Source organism: Rhopalosiphum padi, chromosome 3 (genome assembly GCF_020882245.1).
Source record: "Rhopalosiphum padi isolate XX-2018 chromosome 3, ASM2088224v1, whole genome shotgun sequence".
NCBI lineage: Eukaryota > Metazoa > Arthropoda > Insecta > Hemiptera > Aphididae > Rhopalosiphum > Rhopalosiphum padi.
This window is the reverse complement of record NC_083599.1, coordinates 12,344,929-12,367,100: the sequence shown is the minus strand read 5'-3', so window position 1 is coordinate 12,367,100 and position 22,172 is coordinate 12,344,929. Positions and strand designations below refer to the sequence as shown.

General features: G+C 28.1%; 1 protein-coding gene across 2 annotated transcripts in view; it reads right to left on the bottom strand.

Moving 5' to 3' along the window:
• Positions 1-857: 857 nt before the first annotated feature.
• The window catches only part of LOC132924582 (serine/threonine-protein kinase BRSK2), a 104,844-nt gene continuing 83,529 nt past the window's right edge, over positions 858-22,172 (bottom strand). The window contains exons 13-15 of one of the 2 annotated variants that reach the window (XM_060988974.1): positions 9,589-9,775; positions 9,276-9,448; positions 858-4,023 (exon numbers count right to left, since the gene is read on the bottom strand). In XM_060988974.1, coding sequence (XP_060844957.1) covers positions 3,754-4,023; positions 9,276-9,448; positions 9,589-9,775 — 630 coding nt within the window. In that variant the 3' untranslated portion in view covers positions 858-3,753. The remainder of the gene's footprint in view (positions 4,024-9,275; positions 9,449-9,588; positions 9,776-22,172) is intronic. The other variant, XM_060988976.1, reaches the window with a different exon arrangement.

The window sequence follows — 22,172 nt, the reverse complement described above, 5'->3', positions numbered from 1 at the left end:
GGATAAAACGTAATCTATATAACGAATAACGATGGTAATAATATTAAAATATTATGTTTAGAAATATTAGGATGTATATTTTAAGCGTTATAAAGCTGGTTTTTGAAGTAGTTTTTATTCTTTCACACTCGAATATGGACAATATATTATAACAATTAATAGTACTCAATTTATTTTATCCGTTAAAATAAGACTTAATGGTGTTACTGTTTTGGAACTTACTCATTAACTATTGGATTCCAACACGTTTAAATTTTGAACATTGTAATACCTAGCAAGTTCTTCAATTGTAGGTATATTTAATTATTTTTTATTTTTTGGCAAGTGTTTCAAAATAGTATGTTGAAAAAGTGACTAACAAGACTAATTGCAAAGGACTCACCACTTTTATTGATGTATTTATTTTTATATCCATCACTGCGTTTTAAATGAATTGACTTAAATAAATCTTAGATAGATCTTATTTTTTATTATATAATAATTTTTATAAGATTAACTTGACTATCCTAAACATGTATAATAATATGCTTTAATGAAGTATAATATTAAAACAATTGGAGCTATTAATTTTTATTTTAAAATACAAAATTTAATATTACTGCTTTATGATCAATAACAAATCGATACGGTAAAAATATTTGGAATATTTGGAATTTAAAAGTGCTGCAGATAGGACCGTTTGCGTTTGTGTTCTACCCCGATAAAAGAGATAGTTTTAAAAAGGCGATGGCGTATCTTCTCACCTATAATTCAAAATTGTAAACATCTTGACATAATATGTATACTATGTCTGATTATATATTTATATAATATATTTAGGTATGTATATTATCGTAAAAAAAGCGAACACGTATATATTTTTTTTTTTTTATTAACAAGTATAATATGTATTTGACATTTGTAGTTTCATTACAACCATATTGCCATATTGGCATAATAAACATCATATTATTATATTTTATAGTACCTTATTCTGTAATACATAATACACGAATAGTTTAAAACTAAAATGGACGTCGGCCGAATGTTACACATTATTAATTATTATAGGTAACTGACAAAATTAACATAAAAACAGGGATTCCAGTCTGTGCTAGAAAATTGATTTCTATGCACTATATTATATTATTATATAATAATAAGTTTTAGCTTTAAAAGATGTCGTTCGAACTATATAGTATGTATATTACTGTTAATTAACACTCTTAAGGCACTCTGAAACATTAAAAAAAAATTTTTATCTCAAATTCGGTCGTATGGACTTGGCTTGCTAAAAAACTTGTTATATTTATGTTGGCATAAGCGTTCAACAAAAATTTGAAAATATCATTGTCGTTAATATACATTTTTTTTTTTTTTGTAAACAAACATACAAAATATTTTGATGGAAAATCACATAGTGAAAAAAAAATAGTGTAATTTTATACATTTTCGAAATGCATATTTTATGGTACATAATCGTTAACTATAATATAACACCTAATTGTCTTGTGTACCTCGCTAAAGAGAACAAAAAAAAAAAAAATGATTAATACAAGTGACGAAGAGATAATTAATAAGATTATAAACATAAACAAATACATTTCAGAAATCGATGAGACATTTTTAAAAGTCGTTATAAAGCGTTCGTAACATATGCATTATGCGTATATATAATCATTTCTCAATGTACCTACCTATATTATATTAAATTGTATTTATGTTCAAAATATATAATGTATAAATAGTACATTGATATTATACATGTTGAAAATTTGCATGTAAGCAGTCCACAGGCCACAGCTAAAGCTAAAATGTTAATAATAATAATAATAATGACAATGACGATGATGATAAAATAGGTGTATATACTATAACGAAGGATTTCAGAAAGCAGATACAATTTAACATTATGAAGGAGGTTATGCCTTTATATGTAATATATATTTTATTGTTAAATATTATAATAAAATATTATAAATATATATATTAATAGATGATATACGATAATATTATACTATATTCTAGCGAATATTTCAAATAGGTACGTAAATTTATTTTACACAGACCGTTTTACAATACTTTTTCTAAAAACGAATATATGCTATGATTGCGGTAAGTATATACCTACTGCAATAAAACAACAAATAATTTTTTAGTTTCCGATCGTATTATAAAATATATATTTTAATAATTTTATCGACTAGAAATTTACGCGCTCTCACCGAATTTAACGTTTTGAACATTTCCTTATACACATTTTGGAACATTGATTGACATCACGAGAAAGTACATAGCGCATATCCTCCTCATTCAAAGCAAGCATAGTTTTGGGTGCGCTATCAAGATAAGTGGACTATTAAATTTAATAATTTATAAAACAAAATATCATTATCGAATTCAAAAAAATAAACAAATCAATAAGTAAAACGATACTGAGCGGAGTCGGTGGATTTTTTTTTTTTTTTTTTTTTTGATTTATGTTCGAAAAAATAAATAGCAAAATCTTGTTTGACATTATCATAATGTACATAATATTTATGTTAAATACTATATAATATATAAGTATAGCCGAAAAACTCGAATTTTCATACATTGAAGTATGATCTGTACAAGGACAGACACACGTGGCGCGCACGTAGTTAACATGAAGTATTTTCCAAAACGCTCGTAATATAACTCGCTAGTATATATATGTCACGCTCCCGCTCCCACAAAAATAGTTAAGCGCATATTACCCAAACAAATACAAAAATAAAAACACAACATTTATCACAATAATAAATCATTGCCGTAATAAATACAATAACCATACAAAGTAATAATAGTAATAATAATAATAATAATAATAATAATATACAGCAATAATAAGCATTATCCCGCTCAGAATCTAAAACAACTATCTACGAAAACAATATAATATCATATAATAATAATGATAATAATTATGCGTTGCTGTTGCTCGTGCACGAAGCGTAAATAATAAACGATCAATTCAAAAACATAATGTTAATAATATTATACCTAACACGTCCTAATATAAATACATAATAATATTGAATTAAAGTCAAATGGCATTTGGATTTATACACACATTTATGCAATAATAATAATAATAATAATAATAATATTATGATATTATTATCACATCAACATATCGACTATACAATAATAATAATATTTTACAGTAACACGGTAAAATGTTGCCCTATATAGGTTATAATCAAAGGGTTAGATTAGGGTAATAAATAATACATTTAACTCGTCGAGTTTAAAATTAATATCGCAACACATACCAGACAGACTTAGTTCAGTTTAAAAAAAGTCAAGAGAAATGTTTCATTTGTATTTACAAAATTATATTATCAAGAAACAATAGAAATTTGAATATTATTATTATTATAGTTTTAATTTACTCTTTTTAAAATCTTCTGTATATATATATATATATATGTATATAGTAATTAATGTATGGAACCATTTAAAACGAAAAAAAAAAAATCTCAAAAATATTTTCAATTTTAACTTAACGGATTATTTTAAATCAAACGAACCAATCTAAGTCATTTCAACAGTCAACCGAACTAGTTATAAAGTTAAAAGTGTCGAAAAATGTTACATTTATATATTATCTCAACTTAAACTTTTTAACTAGTTAACGCGCCACCTTTGATTATAATAATATACGACACGGACATCGACCCCCCCCCCCCAAAAAAACAAAAAAAACCACAGGAATACTTTCATATAATATTATTTCATGTTCGTCGGCAATCAAGACATCGATCCGGACACCGATATGTAAGCGCCGTCGGCCGGTTTCGTTTCGCTGTTGGATCTCGTCGGCGGCGGCGCTTCGTTGCGGCCGTTGGCGCCCGCCGCACCGGCGTTCGCCACGGAATTGTTGTTGCTGCCGTTGAAGTTGTTGTTGTTGGCCAGACTCGAACTCCGTCTCCTCTGCCGGCTGTTTGGGATACAGTAACCGCCCTTGCCGTCCTGATGGCTAATCAGTCTCTTATTCTTGTCGTCTCTGTCCGATTCGACCTGAAACATCGTTACGTATACCGAACACAATCGATCTATGGCCGCGAGCGATGATATCCACAGCTTTTAGTTTCGTTTTATTTTTCGTGCGGAAACGTCGCCAGGGCCGCCGCCGCTCTTGGGATTTCCGCAGTAATAGTGAGTTGATTCCCAACACCTATTTTATGTATTATTAGTCGATTCTCGGGTCATTAAAGAGGTATGTGCGAGTTGATTCCCTATTGTTGTATATATCAATAGATTGAGCTGTTAGAAGTGTGCAGTCGAAAACATATCATATTAAATGTAGGAGAAATGGCACTAGAAAATTCACGACAGACCGAGAAAAACAAAGTTTTTGAAAGAAGTGATGTCACGGTATACTGGTTATCTCATTACCATGTACCAGCTATTAAAAACAATGCGTTTTACATTTTTACTTGACTACTAATTTTTTTTTTACTAACAATTTTTTTTAATAAATAATAATATAATACAATAAATAATTGATAAATAAAATTAAACGATTTTCAAAATATGAAAAAACTAAAAAGAATAACATTTTTGAGAAACTCGTCAGCCGACCTCCTCGTGGTGTCTCTTGGATTACGCTAATAAGCTGAATATTTGAGTAAATATTTCAAAAAATATATACTCCCCGACATGAATTATACAGAGTGACGCGCACAAGCATGCTCGTCACCTTTTTTTTTTCTAATGCAGTAAATTTGATTTTTGGAATTTTTAAATATTTGTTCCGATACTTTATGAATTTTAACTAAAATCATTGTATTTAAGCCAAAATTATCTAAGATACACCTAGCTATGCCGGACTCTAGTACTATACACACAATCTCTTTAAACTCCACGGCGTTCAAGAAAATGTATTATAATAATGACTTTCAGGCCTGTATGATACAGACAACGCAGTTGTGCTAGAAATAAAAAAGTGATTTGACTGAGGAAAAATATTCACTGGTAAAGAACGTCAAGTATGCGCACTACTATTACAGCAGTTATAGTGTCACAATATATTTTATATTCCTACAAGGAAGATAATAACGAGAAGATATTTGTAAAAGAATGTATAGTGATGTGGAAGTCGAGTATGAGACATTTATTCGAGGGCGGATCGCTTGTGTATTCAGCAACACTATATAAAGGGTGATACGCGTTCAAAGGTGGTACGTTGGTCCAAATTTTAATGACACGCAAAAATATTTTTATTTTATTGTTAAACCTAGAATTTAATACTAAAAAATAAACAAACCACTATTATTTGAATCACTAATTGCAGAAAGGGTACATATGTCCAATTTTTGACGAAATCGAGTAATCACTGAATTTATATTTCTCTACGTTATGGATACACATATTTTGTGTAAAAACGGGACTTAAGTCAATAAAACCGTAACGGAAATATCTACCTCTGATGTTTATTTGTAGTGCAAAAAGGGGACTTCTAGTCGTGTGTATACAGTTTTTTGTGTCCCTATAGTTACATTTTTCCTTTCTGCAGCAATTTTAGTGATCCTTTTATAATAATAAAGTTACGAATTATAGCATTTTGAAATTTTGAAATTAATTTTCCGAAATATTTTATTAATTCTTCGAAAAAAGTTGTTTATTCATTCTATATACACTCAATATTCAAGCAAACATACAGTCGTGAAGTACGAACAGTTTCCACTTCAACACAATGAATGCATCAAATCAAAACAAAGGAATAATACATTGGTGGATGAAGCTATATTGTTGTTATTTGCGTTTCATTAAAAATAATAAAATACACACCCAATATGAAAAAAAAAAATAGTGAATTTTTTTAAAACTCCTATCAATCCGAGAAAAACCATTTGTATAGAATATACATACTTTATACAAAGATAATATTGATGACACGTGTATTTCGTTTAAAATTTCTATTATTAAATTGTGACGCATGACCTTAAAAATAATCGAGATTTCCGTGCCATTACTATCGTATCACCACTATCAGCGTAGGTACAATATTTAAGCCGATTTCGTGCAATTAAATCACCAACTTGTGATTTTTGACCTATGCTATTTACTTTTAACGTACAATAGGTATTTTGTTTTATAACTGATATTTAACGTAAAGTTTTTGAATATTATACAGCAAAGTCATTGATAAGTAACAGTCTATTATTATATTTATTGTGTTTCGTATTATATTTCAATTGATATAAATAAAATAATAAATATACTATTACTTTTAATTTGAGAAGATGAACGTCAAGTAAAGGGAGATAGAAATTAAACATTCTGCTTTATAGTAGGTGTCGGGTATATTATACTACTTTAAGTCACAGTAATGTGTGTTAAATTTGAATTCGATGGTAAGTTACTGCAAACAAAAAAAGATTCTGAGCAAGACTGTCTGTTAGCGTACATTACAAAGTTAATGTCATGATGTATTTTTTGATATTATTGCTATTAAAGTAATTTATTTAAAAAAATTTCTCATCGTTATTAACTTTTGAGTCAATACATAGAATGGTAATATATGAATATTTTCGTATAAATAGGTAATAGTTTAAAATTAATCAAAATATTTTAAAAATGCCATTACGTATAGTATAGTAGTATATAATATAAGTAAATATTATTAACCTATAAGCATATGTTTTTAAATTATAAAAAAACATATATATATAGGTCATTTAAATAAAATTTAATTTCGTTAAAATTTTTTTAATAAATAAATTATGTTTTTGTATTTTTTTGGATTATTTGGTTTAAAAGTCTACTAATGAAAAATCTTGTAGGTATTAAATTTTTAAGCCTTTGCTATAAAAGTTAAAAACAGTTTACCATTTTAACTATATATTTTAACATTTTAACTAATTTGTAAAGTTTCGTGAACTTAAATACCTAGTAACTTAACGTAAGTAATAAAAAAATATAACAAAATTATCTAGTAACAATTTATGAGGAATCTTTTAATAAATATTTAAAGTTTTTATCCAAACTAACAATTTGTAATCAATATTTATGAAAAAACAAATAAAATCAAAAATTTCAAATTTTCTATTAATAATTTAAAAAATTTAACTATTTGGAAAATTATAGTAACGTACTTATAGAAAATGTAAAATACATTTTTGATGAAAATTATTGTATAGGTTATTCGTTTTTGAATTATAATAAAATAACAAAATTTATTTTATCAAAACCGGCTTTGCGTAAAATGTTCGGTTATTAGCTATTTTATTTAACGATTTTCTTGGTAAAAGTATTTTTTACTTATTACAAATTTGATTAACTTTCTGTCAGCAAAAATATAGAAGTTGGAAATTGAAGCAATCAGTTGTTTTTAGTTTTATTTCAATAAACATTGATAAAAAATTTTCATTGAGACAATAAACTTGAAAACTTATTACAAAGTTCTTCATAAGTTTTTATTACAATAGTTTTTAAAAATATATAAGTCTGATTTTTTTACATACATTTGAAGTTTAAATTTGGACTAAATTAGATATTTAAACGAAGAATAATACTTTTAGTTATTTTGTTGCGTGTGAGTACTTGAAACTTTTGACGTATATTATTATATTATTGCATACACACAATTAAATTTTTAAACGTAATGTTTTCACCAAAAATGTATTTCACCTATGCTAACTAACAGTAAAATTAATTAATTTAATAGAAATCTAATTATATTACAATACACACTTAGTAAAATGAGGCGACAGATCGTAGAACGCTTGTTATTCGTATATGTGATTATTTATCATTGAATTTAAATTTAACACATATATTATTGTAATGTATAATGTATAATGAAGGACATACTTAATGATGAGGTACACTCGACAACTACTATTCAAGGGAATGTTTACATACTTTTTTTCTATGTATTTTTATGTCGATATTTTCAATTTTCATTAATCCATCGAAAATAATAATAATAATAATACAATAATAAAACATATTATGTAACTTCCTCGAAGTTGGAAGTTTTGTAATATTACAGAATAGTTATAAATGTTTTGCAAACAATAATAGGTAGGTATCAACATTGATGATATTATTATTAACTTGTCGGCATAACATGTTATCAGTAGAACGATATCGAATTATTAATTTTGAATTTATTGTATAAAAGTTAAAACTAAAAAAAGAAAAATAGCCGAATCGTTTATTTTCTGACGTCACGCCGTATCTCATGTCTCGTGATTGTAATCATAGCAGGATATAAAACCTCCCGAAAACAAAACACCGCCGATAAACCTAATAAAGTAATAACATTTTAAAATCAGTGTTCGGAACGTTCACTTTAAAAATGAATTCGTTCACGTTCACCGTTCAAGTACGTGTTTTTTTTTCAAATTAACGCGTTAATTGAGTCGTTCATTTAATTTTTAAAATTTTTTTTTATAAGTTAACCTGCAGTAAATATAAAAACCCATAAACATATACGACTCAACCCAAAAAAAAAAAAAAAAATAAAATTTAGACTTTAGAGCATATACAATTTATAAAGTATCTGAATTATATTTTTAATATTTGACATGTTATATTTGAGTTACAATCAAATAAATATCATAAGAATTATAATGGGAAAACATTATTGTTATAATATATTTTATACATATATATTTATTAAATGATAAATAAATTGAACGTCTTGAAAATCGATCAAATTCATTAAAAATATAAACGTCGTTCGCGTTCACGTCCACATATCGTTCACTGTATAAAAGTTAAAACTAAAAAAAGAAAAACAGTCAAATCGTTTGCTTTCTGACGTCACGCCGTATCTCATGTCTCGCGGTTGTAATTATAGCAGGATAGTATAAGATCTACCAAAAACAAAACACCCCACCGATAAACCTAATAATAACATATTATTAAAACACGATCTAACCCGTATAACCGCGTCTTTCGCGGCGCCGTACAACCCGAGCAAATATTTTATCGGGACGACGTAATATATAGGTACATAATATTATTAACAACACATGCATATAATATTATAACAATATGTATACACAGTGATCGATATGCAGACGCTCTTAAGACAGCAGTTACAGGCGTAATCTTTCGAGAAATCGCGAACGTCCTAAATTATATAATATAATATTATTATTTCAACGCTTTACGTGCAGCAGCTCTACGCGGGGCATATATTATACCCAGCTAGGCCATATATCCTATAATATTATATTATTTTTATTACAGGACGCGTCGACCGTCGTACAGCCGCGGCTATAGCTTGTTTCCGGCGGATTTTAATTTCGACTTACGTTTCTTATATTTACGTATGGCGATAATCTCTCGGACGTGTCTGATCCGCAACTCGAGCTTTCCGACAAATCCGTGTTAAACTTTCTGGTGGCCCGGGGCGAAGACGGCGCTTTCCTCGCGCACATCTGCGTCTGAATGTGTTCGCAGACCCTCCGGAAACGTCTTATATTACCTGTGTCGCACAACAAAACGGCGCGTTTAATCGAATGACACGGGCGGGCGTGTCGTTATATTGACGACGATATATTATATATGATAGGCGCGAGTTTATATATCGACGGACCGCGGCCGATTATAATATATAATACGTACCGGAGTGCAGCGTGAATATGATGGCGAACAGATAGTCCCTGGGAGCAGTACCATGCGAGTTCGTGACGTCCGACAGATCAATTTGGAAACGCACTTGTCTCTGGAACATCGCCGTGCCGCCGGATCCGCGTCTGTATTCGACCCGGAACGACAGCGCATTAATTACGGTGTGGCTCAACTCGGAAATCTGCAAAAATATACGCGAATTTATAAACTATATTTGATTCGAACCTTATATTTTGACGACAATTGTGAACGATGGTCATCACATGAAAACGTAGTGTGGAAATACTATGCACGCTGTAGTATTTCAGTGTATAGGAATTGTTTTTGGATTTTTACGCTAATAATTTCTAGTATTCGAGTGAGAATGTAACGCAATTATGTTTTTTAATTTGAAGCAATCATATAAAAATTAGTTAAAAAATTAGCGAATTTAATAGTGAATAAGTAGAGTTATCATCAACAGTTTGAATCAAATCGAATAAGACTACGTGTGATGATGGCAATACTGTAATCGAGATACTTGAGTTTTTAAATTTGTAATTAATAACGCCTTTTTTGTTGTTGAGGTAAACGGATATATATATATATATATCATTAAACTACCCCGTATGAATATTTATCAAGCCGTAGTGTCAACCCATTTAAAAGATTTCGATGGCCCCCAATAATGCTCTCGCGCACTGGTACTGTGTCGTATAGTTACGGTTACGTTACAGACTTTTCGATCTATAAATTCCAACTACTAGCGTATTGTGTTTCGCAATTCGATAATTCCCATTACAAAGTCTCAGCACCAGCTGCGGGTGGTCATAATGTTGGAGTTTCCACTATATATATATATATATAATACTATATGCTACTTGCACGATTTTAACATTCGTTACACGTCGATCGGTTTTATTTACACACCGGGTGCGAACAAGTCGAACAATACTATTATATTTCATACTTGATGTGCCGTTCAAGTAAATCAACAAATAAATGAGTAATTTATTAAACTTCGATATTTAATTGTTTCAGTTAAATTTTAAATATAAATATTAAAATTATTGTTACTTGCAATAACGCCTACAATATGATTTATGCAGCCTACATAGTATACTTGTTTCTCGTTTAAATATAACTAATTTACCGTTAATCTTGTATATTTAAAATACGATCAAATATGTTAATAAAATATCATGTATAATTGTATCTATTAGATTAAAAGCCATATATACCTTAAATAAACTATGACTAGATATAGGTATAATATACTATGACTAAATATAGGTATAATATACTATCTATTTATCATTCGCGAAATCTTAAAGAAGCTGACCGCTTCTGTGTTAAGTTTAAAATCTGTAACCTGAATAAAATGTTATGCTCGATGAAATACAAATCGAATCTTTATATGTTAATATTTTACTCGAAAAAATACATTTTCAGCTTACATTGTGATTATGTATACGTGAAAACGACGGCAAGGAAAAAATAATATTTAAATAAATACAAAAAAATAGTAAACAAATCATTTATTATCACTATTTGAAAGTTAGTAATAATAATTGTATATCGATCAAATCGTTGCCTAATAATTAAATTATTACATTTGCCTTCAAAGCCGATTCTTTTATTTAATTATTATTATTCAATGTTATTTACAATCTGTTTTATGTTTATATTAAAACAATAAAAAAAGTCGATTCTTAACGAGTTTATTATTACCTTCACAATGAAAAATACGCATCCATATTTATAATATGCTCTCAAATAAAGACATCTAACAAATGTAAAATTAATGTTTAACCAATCAAGTATGAACATATTATATTTAGATAAATTAATATTAACTTAAAACAATAAATTGAAATCAATAAAACAATAGCCTTTTTTCGTTACCTGCAAATATTATAATTTTGTATCATTATAACGTGGACCTAAAAAAAGTCGATTTATATTTAATGCATCGTTTTGACGAAGGTATTATAAGCGAACCTTTGCGATATAATATAATATTATCTTATATCAATATCAATCGCAATAATTATTTATTAGATTTCAAACGTTATTTGTTATATATATATATATTACAGTATTGTCTACTACAATAGTCTATAACTATTTATAATCCCGGCGACATTATTACGAACGTCCGAACATGGATAACACAGATCGGTCCACCATCAAACGGTTATATTCTTGTAATGTATATAGTTGTCGAATGTTTTTAGACACGCGTATCGATCGATGTCACGATAGGAGGGAAAGAATGAGGCTTGTATGTACACGCACTACTTTATTACAGATGTTTCTAGGATTTATAGCTTGAAGGGGCTTATTTGGTCTCCAATTCGCCTCTCATAATCAACATAATAATACGTCAACGCAGTTCTTTACGGAATTCCTATACATTTATATAAATCGTCTGCAACAGTCTTTTGAAAAAGAGGTGTTTACATTTTATTGATTCTACAAAGGCTCATTATCAAGTTACGTGTTAATTACTGATTACCAGATTAACAGGTATTAAGACCAGCCACGTATACGGTGAGGGGGTTTAGGGGGGGGGGTCATCTTCGCCTCGCCGAACTATTTTTTCGTGTACGTGCCTGATTAAGACTATGCATATTATGATAAAAAAGCGAGAAGCTGCAATGGCAATTTGGACTTGGATGGGGCGGCAATAATACAGACAGTGTTGCCCTCCTACCTCACAATTTCTTGGCACACCGTTGACGGCGTATATAATGTCGATTGCAATAAAATAACTTCAGTATGATAAAATAAATTATATTATGCAAATATAGTGCTTTTTTTTTTTAATACGCTATATATTTCTTGTATCTGATCGTTAAAATGTGTTAAAAAGGATTTTTTTTTTTTTGAAACTCGAAGCAATAGTGACGTATAATTAAGTATTTTGTTAAGATGATATGTACAATTTTTTTTTTAAATTTTTAACGGATCCTGTTTATTTTTTATTTTTTTGGGGGAGAGGGGATTAAAATAAAAAAAAATACTTTATTACTTATACAATTTACAGTAAATGCTTGTAAATAGTTACCTAAGGTATAGGTATATAGTATAGCGAAAATGTAATGGGACATTTCAGTGTCGCTCTTGCTATATACTACCGATAAAACAGCCGTATACGCTACGTTCATGACTCCAAAAAGAGTGGTAGCACTACTGATGACGTCGTCATAGCTTTCAATCTACGCACGCTGAACAAAATCATCTGCCATACGGTTTGAAGTAGAAAAAAGGAAGTGCTCGTTTGTAAATACATATATGATACTATATATGTATAAAATATACATCGACACGGGACACTCTTTGAATGTCATAAAAAAATCTACATATTCGTGTGCGGCAAGCTACCGTCATAAGCCACCTCGAGTATACTTATAAAAATTCCAAAAATCAGACGCGTGAATTAATTTAAGGGTAAAAAGGGGTCGATCGTGCTTGGTAAATCATATTGCGTGCGTGTATGTGTGTGTGTGTGAATGTGTGTGTATTATTATGTGATACAAACGGGCAATTAAATCCAATATGGAGAACTGCAGTGTTCGTGTGCACACGCGTGCGGTTGCCGTGGAAACGTCGAGATCGCAGTGGATATCGCGACTGGTGTAGGGAGAGGGACACACCGCCGTCGCGGTCTGGTCGTCGCCGGCGATTTTCGCTGCAGTCGGTGGACGACCGTCGAGTGCGGACCGGCCTACGAACTACACCCTATAATTTTATTATTGTACCTATATATTATTATTGTACGCGTTTTCACTGTACATGCCACCACGGCGAATCGATACCGGAATCTATTATAATATATTATATTCTCCCTCGAAAACTATGCTGGACGCACTTTCTGCACATTGTAATATTACGGTTGTCAAAAAAAAAAAAAAAAGAAACGTACCCCGTTGGTATGCAATAACAATGTTATAGTTGTATGTAGCAGGCGCATTTAACGTTTCAAATTCAGAGAGAGTCCAGTCCGATACATCATAATAGAAGTGGCGATATAATAATATTATTATGAACTAATAAAACAATTTTCCTCGGTTTGTTCGGATCGGTTTTCATTTATTAAGTACACGCGGGTTGACTGAACACGGTTGTAATCGTATTTTCTGTGTCGCAACACTATGATTTATCGCTGACAAGATTTAAACTTTTTACATTTCATTGTACTGGTAATCAATAAAGAAACTTAACACCGTTACAAATATGTGTGATGTATTGAATATTAAGTTTCACAAGTAAAGTAAAAGTGGATTAAAAAAAAAAAAAAAGAAAGAAAAGTACAATCTTATGCCCGTTAGACACCTCGTATTTACCAGGGACTATTTATTGTACACACCGCTAGTGAAGAAATTCGAAAGTCGTTATAACTTTTATAATTAGGTATACATATGATTTTAAAATTATAATACATTTAAATAAAAACTTTTTTTTTGTGGTAATATAGTATAGGCTATGGGCGGGGTTAAACGATCAAGTTTTTTATTTGCCTAAGTGCAATATTCACATCAGTCAAACCTTAAATTAGTCAATATGGCAGTATATACTATTGTTGCAATTAGACGCGACAACGAATCTTCCAGATACCCGATAAAAAAAAATGTTCAAACAATAATTTATAAATTACAATTTATTAAAAATCGGCGAGAGTTTCAATAAGTCTTTGCAACTATAGCATTGATACTTTAAAAAATCACGACAAAAACCTATTTTAAAATGTAAAAAAAAAATAAACTGGTGTGTCATAAATCGGAACGTCGTTTCAGCAGTTTCCCCTTCCGCCATGTTATGTACGCTACCCTAAGTTATATGAAAACGTGAGAAAAATCAAAATATGACCTCTCAAGTATATACTACAATCGACACACGACTTTCCACCGGAAAATGAGTAAGCATAAAACCAGGCGAGCACTCTTTCTGCAGTTCCGCGCAACAAAATAATAAGACATAAAAAAAAAAAAAAAAATGAAATTTTATTCTTCTCGAAACTCGAGTGTTGATACACACATTATTTATTTATCCTTCAAATATATTACGATATAAATGTATAGGCTATCTTCTTCTGACTTTTATTTGCGTATATTTCGTATTTTCGATATGCCCGAATTCAAATCGTATTCGTGATTACACTCGAAATCAAAGTACTAAATATCAATATTTACGATTTTATGATGCAAAATACCATATTGATATAATGGTAACATGACCCGGGTTTCTAGAAACTATAACACGTGGGCTAATAAATAAATCAGGAACGATAAGTCATTGTTGACTATTTGAAATCTTCTGAATCGCAATAATACCGTGCAATCGATAATCCAACAAATTTTCCATTATAATAATATTATAATATTCTTGTTATTCGTTTGAATAATATTCTTATTTCGTATTTTCCCCATCGACAATCAACATGACATCGAATAAATTATACACCTTTTTCTCAAACGTATAATAATATCGTCACGCAATTTGTTATTATACGACCCAGACCAGCAGACTGAAGACTTTTATATTACTAGTATTTTTATTTTTTAATAATGTAAACAATTATATTATTCATTATACTGCGATAATCTAATAATCAATAATTTATTGTCTTTTGGTCTTGTCACACTCATTTGGAATGGTATTGTATTAATAACTGTATATATTATACACGCCGAGTTCTACATCTTAATGTGTTCAACGGTGTATGAAATCAACCGTTTATAGGAATCACGGAACAAAAACCTAAGACAGATCTTTGATAATTATGTCATACTGTCATAGTAATATTAATCTTTTATTAAAATCACGTTATGTAGCTACCCACCTACCGAATAATTGAATCACTATTGTATGGCTTTAACCGGTCAAAATCAAAAGTGACACAACATATAATTATGTAATTTTACCGATTATAAGCTAATAATATAAAAACCAAATTACACAACACTTAAGTGCAGTAACCTCGGTGATAGTTATGAATTATTTATATATTTATGTAGATTCCATTTAATTATAATAAAGTCATATTTTAGATTCTTAGTGGAGCGATAAATGTATTGATTTTACAATGATGTGTGTTTTTTTTATGTGCGTAAATACTTTCTGGGGCATTAAAATTGCTTATATTTTCAACTTTGGAGATGGTTTCTGATAGAAAATTGTATTTGGTTGTTACTATAGGGAGAAGGAGGGAAGTAGGACGGGTCAAAATTAAAAATCATTTAGTACTTTTTTTATAAACAAAAAAGGTAAAAAATTAAATTAAGGAAATACGAATATTTTTTAGCACTTTTCGGCAAAATTATTTTTTTGGAATTCAAAAACGAATATCTGTTAAATAAATGATATAATAAATTTTAAAGTCATACCAAAAGTTTATATGCATGATAGTTTTCAAAATATATTTTATTTTTTTTTGGTTATTTTGAAACTTACAATGTTTCAATTTTTAGTTTTTTTCCATAAATTTTGATCAAAAAATCTTGAACATTTAAAACAAGATCCCACATAAGTTGTTATTATTGTTATATCTGTAGACGAATATTCAAAATATGAAGTGACAATTTTTTTTTATGCATTTTAAGTTCAAATTTTTATAAAATCACGAAATATAAAATCATAAGTATTGTTTATTTATAGTAAAACTTTGAAATTTTAATACAACATTCCCTATAAGTAGTTCATAACTGACTTAAAAAATAAATAAATATAAACTAAATAATTGTTAATAGAAATTTTACGTTAAGCGTTGTACTAAATTACATATTTAAAGTTAAACAATAAATAACGATATTCATTAAGTACTTTTTTATAATTAAAAACCTTGATTGATATTTTCAAAATACGTAGATTTATTTTAGACTAATTAAATAGGTATGAACCTATTCACACCGTTTTATGATAATGTCGTATTATCAACTTACCTAAAATAATACTAATAATAAAATAAATTACATTTTGAAAATATTAACTAATAGAAAGGAGTAATTTAAAATAACTTAATAGCATAAAATGAAATAAATAAATTCTTATATCCATTCCGGTGACCCAATTGATACCTCTTATATACAGCATATCGGCACTCACTTGACCCCCTTTTATTAAATTCGGATGTATATAAAGAATAATTTAAAAAAAAAAATCTTTTTTTACTGGTTGTTAATAGAGGTGGTATAAATTGGTTCACATATCACACCTACTTGTATTCACCTTAAGAACCGAATTAGCTTGATTTTATAAATTATTCACAATATAAATTATTATATAATATCATGAATTGATTGAAATTGAAAATTTGGTAAAAAAAAAAAGTAAAACAAAATAAAATGAACCAATGTTTGCAAAATTGAATATGAAGAACTACGTAAATTATTAAACTATTAGAAGAAAGTCTACTTCCAGTCTGCTTATTTTTCAAATTTTTAACTATACTTAATAAGCAATATCTTAGATAATATCTTACTTCTAGGTTACAATATTATGTTGGAATTAAGTATATAAGTATATCATTACGAAACACATATAGATAGTCTGTACCCATTTGTACGCAATTCGATGAATTAAAAATGTGGAACTGAGTGGAAATATTTCTTTTTCCATTTCAAAAACACCGAAATAATATTATAATATATTTATTTCGAAACACGTATGAGGAAATGAAGTTCGCATGTTTAAATTATATTTCAAATTATTGTTTTTTATATTCACATTTTCGTGTGTCATTTCAGTTTCGTTGAATTTCATGTCATCGGAATTTCAGACTAAGGTAGGTATAGTGTATTATATACCTGTGCATCCGATCCAATTCCAACTATATGGTACGATAAATCTGTTGTAATTTTTATCAAATATATTGCGCACACATACCGCGAAATTGTATACAATTACGGGACCAATGCGCATTTACATTTTCAGGTATATACATAACATTTAAAATACATATGCAAATTGCAAATAGTATACACCGTACATAATGTATCAACAAGCATGCTCATTCTATATTTTGTATCCTTCCATAATGCATGAATTCAAATGCTGAATTTGGAATTATTAAGTTCAATTATGTTCTGTAATACTCTTAAACCATGTTTTCAGATACTTTTATATGTTTGGCGTGACGATAAAGATTTCTTTTTTTTTTTCACTATTTTTACTATATACTGTTAAGTAGGTAAACATATATATATATATATATATTATGTTTTGAAAATGTTGATAATAATTCTAAATACAAATGCAAACAATAGTAGCTTTTGAGTTATCAGACATTGTGTACCTACAAAAGAAAATAATCCTTAATTATACTGTTAAATAAAATATAAATTTGATGTGATATTCTGTCTAGTAGATATTATACTTGACTTAACAAACATAAAATGCTTATATATTTTTTTTTTTTTACTAATCATTATAATTTTCAAATCCCCATAGCCTCGATATCTTTAAACTTATTATCCTGGAATATTATAATAATCTCTAGTACAATACATTTAAATTATACAGAAACTGCTAGTTCAAATTTGTATTTATATACCTACATCAACATTAAAACAAAAAACCCGAGAAACTCACTTCGCCGTAATTATAGGTATCGCGTCATTGATAAATCGTGAAATCGTTGTATAGGTACAATGAAAGATGATTCTGAACAAAGTTGGTCCATTAGTATATTTGTATAAGGACATTTTTTTATATAGTTAAATTAATATTTGTAATTTATTTTTTTTATTTTTATTAATTACACGATTGTTTAAATTCATTTTTGTTAAAATAAAACAAAATAGTAATTATTATAATATTGTTTTGTATAATAGTTGAACGTACAAGTCAATATCAACGAAAAGTAGAACGGTGTGACTAAGTCAGTGGTATACATTTTATAAAATTAATCTAAACATTTTGAAAATTTCATAATGTATAGAATTATACGTATTGTTGAAAAGTTTCAATTCTATATATTATAATAATAATGTTTTAGAATTATAAGAAAATAACAATTATTGTTGTGTTTTGTTTAAATATCCAATGTTGTCAACATTTTAACTTCAACCGTTTATACAGAATAATCTTGCTATGCATTTTAAATATTTTTAAATTACTATAAAAAAAATCCAGTATTACATATAACATATAAATAATATATGTTTGGCCGAGATTTTTAATTTTTATAAAGACGAAAACAATTCGAAATTTCAAGTGTTTATAAATTACATAAAATTATTCTAAATATTTTAAAAATATCATTGTACTTATATGAAATTGATAATCGAAGTTGAAACCTTTAAAGTTTTTATGATAAATATTTTTTAAATTACAATAAAATAAAAAAAATCGTTTGAGTATAAGATATTATTGTTTTGAGTGTGAATATCCAATGTCGTCAACATTTAAACTTTAATAAAAAATAAAAAATATATGTGACTTCTTTTATTATTATTATTATTTCGAGCGTTAAGCATAAGCCGTTATATTTTAAAAAAGTTATGAATTTTTAATTATAAAATTATTTATATAGGTATTTTGATAAATTTCATGAATATTTAAACTTTAAACACTTAGAATTGTAAAAAATATTTTCGACACTTTTTTAATTACCGTAAAAACAAATTATGAGGAACCTTGTATTAAATTTTCAAGATTTTTTACTGGCAAATAATAATTTTATCATAAATAAAATTTAAAAAAATAAGTAAAAAAAAAAGTAGACAATTTCAAACACACTAAACAACATAAAATAAGTTGTCATATTTTGAAATTTATCATAATTGAATGTTTAATGTTCAATGAACATTAATGTTATAATGATTTATAATAATATAAGTCTCTGAAATTGTTCATTTTTGATTTACAGAAATAACACAACATCATCAATTTTGTCAAAATCGAGTTTTAGGTAAATATACCACGTTTTATTTTTAACGATTATTTTGAAAAATACTTGACATTTTTTACAATCGACCCTCCAAAGTACCAAATAGATCCGATGTTCAACCAGAAACCACTCTCTAAGTTGAAGATAGCACTGTAAAAGGTCATGACAGAAAAAAAATTAGAATAACATATATCATTGTAAAATCAATACACTTATCGTCCCACTCAAAGTCTACAAAATGGTATGCTTAACAACTTACAATAAAAAAGAGTGGTTCTAATTTGAAAAAAAGAGATTTGTATTGACTCAGAATAGTCTTTAAATAACATCTAATCAAATATCTAAGTGTTTTAATTATCATGTTTAAGTACACATATTCTATCGTACTAATGAATTTTAAATTTCAGAATTTAAATAAATTCATTATTAATAGAATAACGAGGATAATCAAGCTTGGTGTATAATCGTGTATATAGGGTTTATTTTTATACAACCGCTTTTAAGGACTATCATACTTAATATAAAAATTGTAATAACTAAGAAACTATTTGTTCGAATTTTGAATTTGATATGTATATTAATAATCATTAACTAATTTATAGTAAAAAGAAGGATTCTGATAAAAAGAACTGAAGTTAGTATGACCTCATGATTCTCTTTATTAAGTAGTACAAACAATCTCAAATATCTGAAAATATGGTCATGGTGTATAATATTATAATACATTTAAAAATATTCTCAGATCAGAATTTTAATAAATGCATTATTAAATGAAAACAATTTAAGCATGCTTGGCCAACTATCTAGTACCATAATTCTATGATTCTATTTTATTATTAAGCCCTTGGTATATTTATGTTATTCTGAAAAACATTGTTTTTTTACATTATTCGAAGTTAATACAGCACAACAATTTGACAAGTCAATTTTTTTTAATAACGATGGAAAATGGTGCAATTTCTTTAAAAATTATAGTGTGTTGCTGTACCTAATGACTTTAAATTGTGTAGGTAAGAAAAAATATTTACAAAAATAAATAAATATACAGATATAAGGACTGATTATAGTGTTATAATAATCACTTGGTATATTTTATGTTTGTAATTAGGTAACTTTCAGACGAACCCGGAACCAACGAATGAAATTTTCTCAGAATATTTCTCTCGCAAACACCAATATAGTAAATAATAATAATAATAATAATAATTCAACGTTTTCCGAGGTTATTTTTATGCGGGCCGGAAACGAGAAAACCAGGGTGAAAACCCTGTTTACGGGTAATCGTTATATACGCTTTTTCCACGCGAAGGAAGTTACTCCGAAGTTTTGTGTGTTAGTGTGTGTGTGTGTGTGTACGACTTTATTTCCATTTTAAAATCGACGTGTCATCGCGATTCGTGACTAAAGAATAACGTATTTTCGAAAATCGAAGAATAATATTACGAGTATAATACAATATTTTATTGGCGATGAAAGTGTGCGGCGCGTCGTCGGAAAATAATAACATTATAATCGTTTTTTGAATATAGGTATATAGGACGTAAATTGTGTTGAATAATATGTACGTACCGGCGCGGCATCGCAAATGTGAACATTTGTGACACTGACGAATACAGTAATAATACGATGATATAATACGCGATGCATAATTTATTTTTGAAAATACTTATATAATACGGTATCGATATATAGTGTAATTTATTTTCACGAGTATTCTCCATTGTGCATATACGAGGGAGTTTATTTATTGACAGAATTACGCAGTCTTCATACCTATTATAATAATAATATGTTTCACAATATTATGCTTTCGGGTGATGTATTATCATAATAATATTATACAACCACATATTGGTTCGGCGAAAAAAATAACCGATAAAAATAAAAATGTTAACACATTTTTAAAGTAGATACCGATGATTAAAGCAATTACTATACGTTTTTGAAAAATAACAGTTTACACATATTATTTTATTATTAGATAGGTACACCATATACATATGTACAAAAATATTATAACGATTTGGCTTTGGCTTAAAAGTTATACATAAGTATAGGGACATTAGAAACCCTAATTAATGATGCCCACAGCACGCACTTAGAAATGCGAAAACATTATTTCAAACGACTCTTAAAAAATATGCAATGGATTTGCATATTTTTACATTGGATATTGAAGTAATAAATTTTAAACGTTAACTTTTACAATTATACAAAATATTATTTCGTTTTTCTATGGTTATGTACTAATACAGTCAATTTACCTATAGTAAGAAATATATATATTTATATTATATTGGCCATTGGTCATGACTCGTAAAAAAGCATAAGACAGACAGACGTGTTACTTTCGCGTTTATAGTATTAGTAGGATCGTCAAAAAATATGAGCTAAAGTAATCAAATATTTATTAAAGAATTCGACGGATAATAGGTAATAATAGTCCTCGAAGTATCAAAGTAAAAAAAAATAATATGCAAAAATATGCATCGAAAACTTTTAACGTTTCATATTTGTATAGAGTCATGAAATTAATTTATAGCTCCCCTAGCAATAATAAGCTGAAAAATAAAATAAAAAACAACACAGAAATCCGACAAAGTTCGATCCCTCGTATAATATTTATAAGCACACGTGCGGGTATAGGTACATATCACACCCGCGATACACACTCAGTATATTATTGTGTTATACCTACAACACGGAC